The 4025-nt window shown below is 45.1% G+C and overlaps 1 protein-coding gene across 2 annotated transcripts in view; it reads right to left on the bottom strand.

Moving 5' to 3' along the window:
* Positions 1–4025, bottom strand: part of ATP5H (ATP synthase, H+ transporting, mitochondrial Fo complex subunit D) — a 7184-nt gene that overhangs the window by 2724 nt on the left and 435 nt on the right. Inside the window, exons 2-4 of one of the 2 annotated variants that reach the window (XM_008073331.2) lie at positions 1933–2063; positions 1591–1687; positions 630–701 (exon numbers count right to left, since the gene is read on the bottom strand). In XM_008073331.2, the coding sequence (XP_008071522.1) occupies positions 630–701; positions 1591–1687; positions 1933–2054 (291 nt within the window). In that variant the 5' untranslated portion in view covers positions 2055–2063. The remainder of the gene's footprint in view (positions 1–629; positions 702–1590; positions 1688–1932; positions 2064–4025) is intronic. The other variant, XM_021706611.1, reaches the window with a different exon arrangement.

Genomic DNA, 4025 nt, shown 5'->3' with positions numbered 1-4025 from the left:
GGTGCCCGGGAGTGGCCACTGCACTCCAGTCTGGGCAACGGAGTAAGACTCCAACTCAAAAAATAAAAAACATCCCCAGGCAACCAATGATGTACCTTCTGTCACTATAGATTAGTTGCATTTTCTAGAATTTTATAAAAATTGAATCATATTTATGTATTTTTCCTTGCTAGGTTCTTTTTTTTTGAGTTGGCGTCTCACTCTGTTGCCCAGACTGGAGTGCAGTGGCCACTCCCGGTCACCGCAGCCTCGACCTGCTAGGCTCCGGATCCTTCCGCCTCAGCCTTCCAGTAGCTGGAGCTACAGGCATGCGCTACCACGCCTGGCTGATTTTTTTTGATGTATTGTAGAGAGGAGGTCTCACTGCCCAGGCGGGTCTCGAACCTGCAGGCTTAGGCAATCCACCCACCTCAGCCTCCCAAAGGCGCGGGATTACAGGCTGAGCCACTGAGCCCGGCTCTTGCTGGGTTCTTTCACTCAGCATAATTATTTTGAGATTTATCCATGTTGTTGCATTTGTTCTCCTTAATTTCCAGTTTAATTCCCTCTACCTTAACCTAGCTGCTACAAAATACAGAACTGGATTTCTGTTTAAGATAATTTTAGAAATTACAGTCTCAACTACTTACATCTTCTTTTTCTTCAGTGTCCACTTGGGCAGTATATTTATCCTCTGGCACAGGAACCTTCAGGGCATTAAACTACAAACACAGGGACAGTGAGTTATCACCAATATACCCAGGAGACCAAGGGCTCAAAGCTGCTAATCCGTATAGATTATATTAAAATACATTATCTGCCCCAAGAGGAAACCTGTAAACATCTCAAGTGTCGGAGTGAAAATAATATTAGAAGAGGACCTCAAGGGCCTTCTCAGCCTTGCCACCAACTAACTGAGGACCTCAGACGATCTTTTATCACGATGCGCTTTATGTCCTTCATGTGAAAAGGACAGCTGGACTTGTTGACTAGGAAAATGGCCTCTTGCCACCTCAGACTCTAAAGAAGTTCTGATTTCTCTCTGCATGAAAGCCTAGAGGGCTGACTGGCCGAAGTAAGGTCTACATGATGGAGACGAAGACCACTTAGTGTTACAGCCTCAGCACTTAATACTGTGCCTGGCACAGAGTAGGGCCTCTGTAAGCATCTTCAAATGAAAAATGCAAATAACTCTGGATATTGGCTCTTAATGTCTAAGCGTCAAAGGAGGACGGATGGATGAGAAATTAAAGCTATAAGGGACAGCAAAAAAAGAGCAAAGAAAGCAGGAAAAAGGAAAAGGGCAGAAAAGGTGTTAGTATGTTCCAAAGGGAAACAGGAGGTTAAAAAGGAACTCAGGAAACATGTAACTTGACAGCCCTCTGGCTCCCAGATTTAAGGTTATACTGTACTGCTGAATGAACATTCCCAAATTCATGGCAGCTATTTACCATTTGTATCCATCGCTGCAAGGCCTTTGGACACACACCCATCTTTCCTAGGTTTCCTTACAGATTTGGCTGTCATCCTGCACCTTTAATGATCTATCTTCCTGCTTCCCACCCACAAGTCACATTATAAGCTCACTGCTTTAGTAGTCTGAAGTCTCACCTTCTTCTCAAAGTCATCAACCAAGCCTGCCTTGGCCACATTGGCCTTGTAGTAAGCCCAGTCAATAGCTGGTGGATTCTCAGGCAAAGCAGCCAACCTGTTCATATGGAAAAGCAAAAGCCAGGATTTCCCATAAGCAACAGGAAATTCACACTGTAATTGCCCATTTCTTATTCCCGGAGTGTCATCATACTTTTTTCTCTTATAGGGTCATCATGAAAATACAAGACTTTCTTTCTATGTTGTGAGAAGATCATCAGGAATTCATATGTAATCCCACAACACTGTTTTGTTTCTAGATTCAGTGATAAGTATAGGGCTTCCTCTCAGGATCATACTGACCTGGAAGTGAGCGTCTCATTCCAGGATTTCAGGGAATTAGCAATTGCCTTTTGATTTCGGGGTATGATCTCCCCAAAAGCCACCCAGTCAATGGCTTTTAGAGCAAGTTTTCGCCCAGCCATCTTGGGATCCTGCAAATTAAAATAATTCAGATCAAAACAGGGATCTTGGAGAGAATCCTCTGAAGAAGGACATCTTAGAAATATGCACATCTTTAAGAAAGAGATGAGTATCCTTTGAGCCCTCGGTGGGTTGACTTATCAGCTACAAGAACTAGGATTACCAGAAAAGGAGGACAGATTGGCTTTCCAAATTCAAGGTGTACAACCTAGCATATATATATTCTCTCCCACTAGATTGCCCTCCATCTCCCAACTCCTACTCATCCTTAAAAGCCCAGTTCTCTGCATTTTGCTCTCCACATACCTTTAGAAATATTGCTAAAATAACATTCATGCATTGCATAAAAGGTAGTAATTCAAAAACATTTCCACTCTGTGGTTTTTTTTTGTTGTTTTTTTTGAGTTGGAGTCTCACTCTGTCGCCCAGACTAGAGTGTAGTGGCCACTCCCGGCCACCGCAGCCTCGAGCTGCTGGGCTCCGGCAATCCTTCTGCCTCAGCCTTCCAAGTAGCTGGAACTACAGGCGTCGGCTACCACGCCCGGCTGATTTTTTATTTATTGTAGAGATGCGGTCTCACCAAGTTGCTCAGGTGGGTCTCAAACCCGCGGGCTCAGGCAATCCACTCACCTCAGTCTCCCCAAGGCACGGGATTACAGGCTGAGCCACCGAGCCCGGCTCCACTCTGTGTTTTGTTCATTGCTTCTGTAGTACACAGAACCTAACACATTCCTCAATTTCAGCAAGGATTACACAGAGCATACTCTGCGGTAAAATTTCCCTATCTGTAAAATGAGGATAATATCAGCACTGCTTAACTCAAAGGGCTGTTAAAAGTATCACTTGAGATTGTGCACACCACTCTACAATTCTATACAAACTAAGGGGACTCTTTACCCCCTCCCTTTAAAGTGGCAATACACCCAACCACCTTCTTATGCAAGTGGGATTATGCCCTGCAGCACTACTAGCACATGTCCTGCATTTTATTTATTTTCATTTATTTATTTAATTATTTATTTGAGTTGGAGTCTCACTCTGTCGCCCAGGCTGGATAGCACGCTCACGGCCACCGCAGCCTCGACCTCAGGTGATCCTTCAGCCTCAGCCTTCCAAGTAGCTGGAACTACAGGCAGGAGCCACCACGCCCGGCTAATTTTTTGATTTGTTTTTGTAGAGATGAGGTCTCACCAAATTGCCCCGGTTGGCATGTCCTGCATTTTAAGAGGCATTCAATACATACAAAGATGGGAGACAAGAGGGAAGGTGGTTACAACCATACAGCCAATTTTTTAAACCAAGAAAGGCAACCCCTTCGGCTCCCCTCCCATTGTGGGAATTTCTCAATAAATCCTACTTTCTCAAAACAAAAACAAAAACAAAAAAGCAAGAAGAAAGAACAAGGGAAAATGTCCAACTAGGTAAAATCAGGGTCAGTCAGGCATTAGAAAACAGTAAAGTCAAAAGTCTTTACAAGCTTGGAGTGGATTACAAGCGAGCTGGAAGAATCTTCCTCGGTATCTTAAAGAAAGTTGTCAATCACCTGTCCCCTCCTTCCTCTCCTTCTCAGGACAGCTAGTTTCCTGGAGTGGAGAGGAGGGGGTTAAGGCAGTTGGCAGGTAACTTGAATGGTGCAAGAAAACCAAACACCAGTAGGAGGCAGAAGTCATAAATAAAGGAGATTTTTTTTTTTTTTTTACTGCTTAATCCCCAGCGCCTACAGCAGGTCGTGCGCATAGGAGGTGCTCAATGAATCTTTCTGGGAAGAGTAGATGAGCCCTGCATCTAAAAAAAAAGCCCTGAATGCTCGAATCCTGGAACCTTTCAGAGGGAACCCGCTGAGCGTCCCTCAGCAAGTGGCCACTACGTGTAACGTCTCCCCAGCCTCAAACCGGACTACCGAAGTCCGCCGCGCTGGGAGCCGACTGAAAGCGATGCTGTCCGTGGCCGCGCCTATATCGGCGGCGGCCGGG

This window comes from Carlito syrichta, unplaced genomic scaffold (assembly GCF_000164805.1).
Source record: "Carlito syrichta isolate Samal-C Ts95f unplaced genomic scaffold, Tarsius_syrichta-2.0.1 Scaffold315826, whole genome shotgun sequence".
In the NCBI taxonomy this organism is placed as follows: domain Eukaryota; kingdom Metazoa; phylum Chordata; class Mammalia; order Primates; family Tarsiidae; genus Carlito; species Carlito syrichta.
This window is presented reverse-complemented; position numbering and strand designations above follow the sequence as displayed.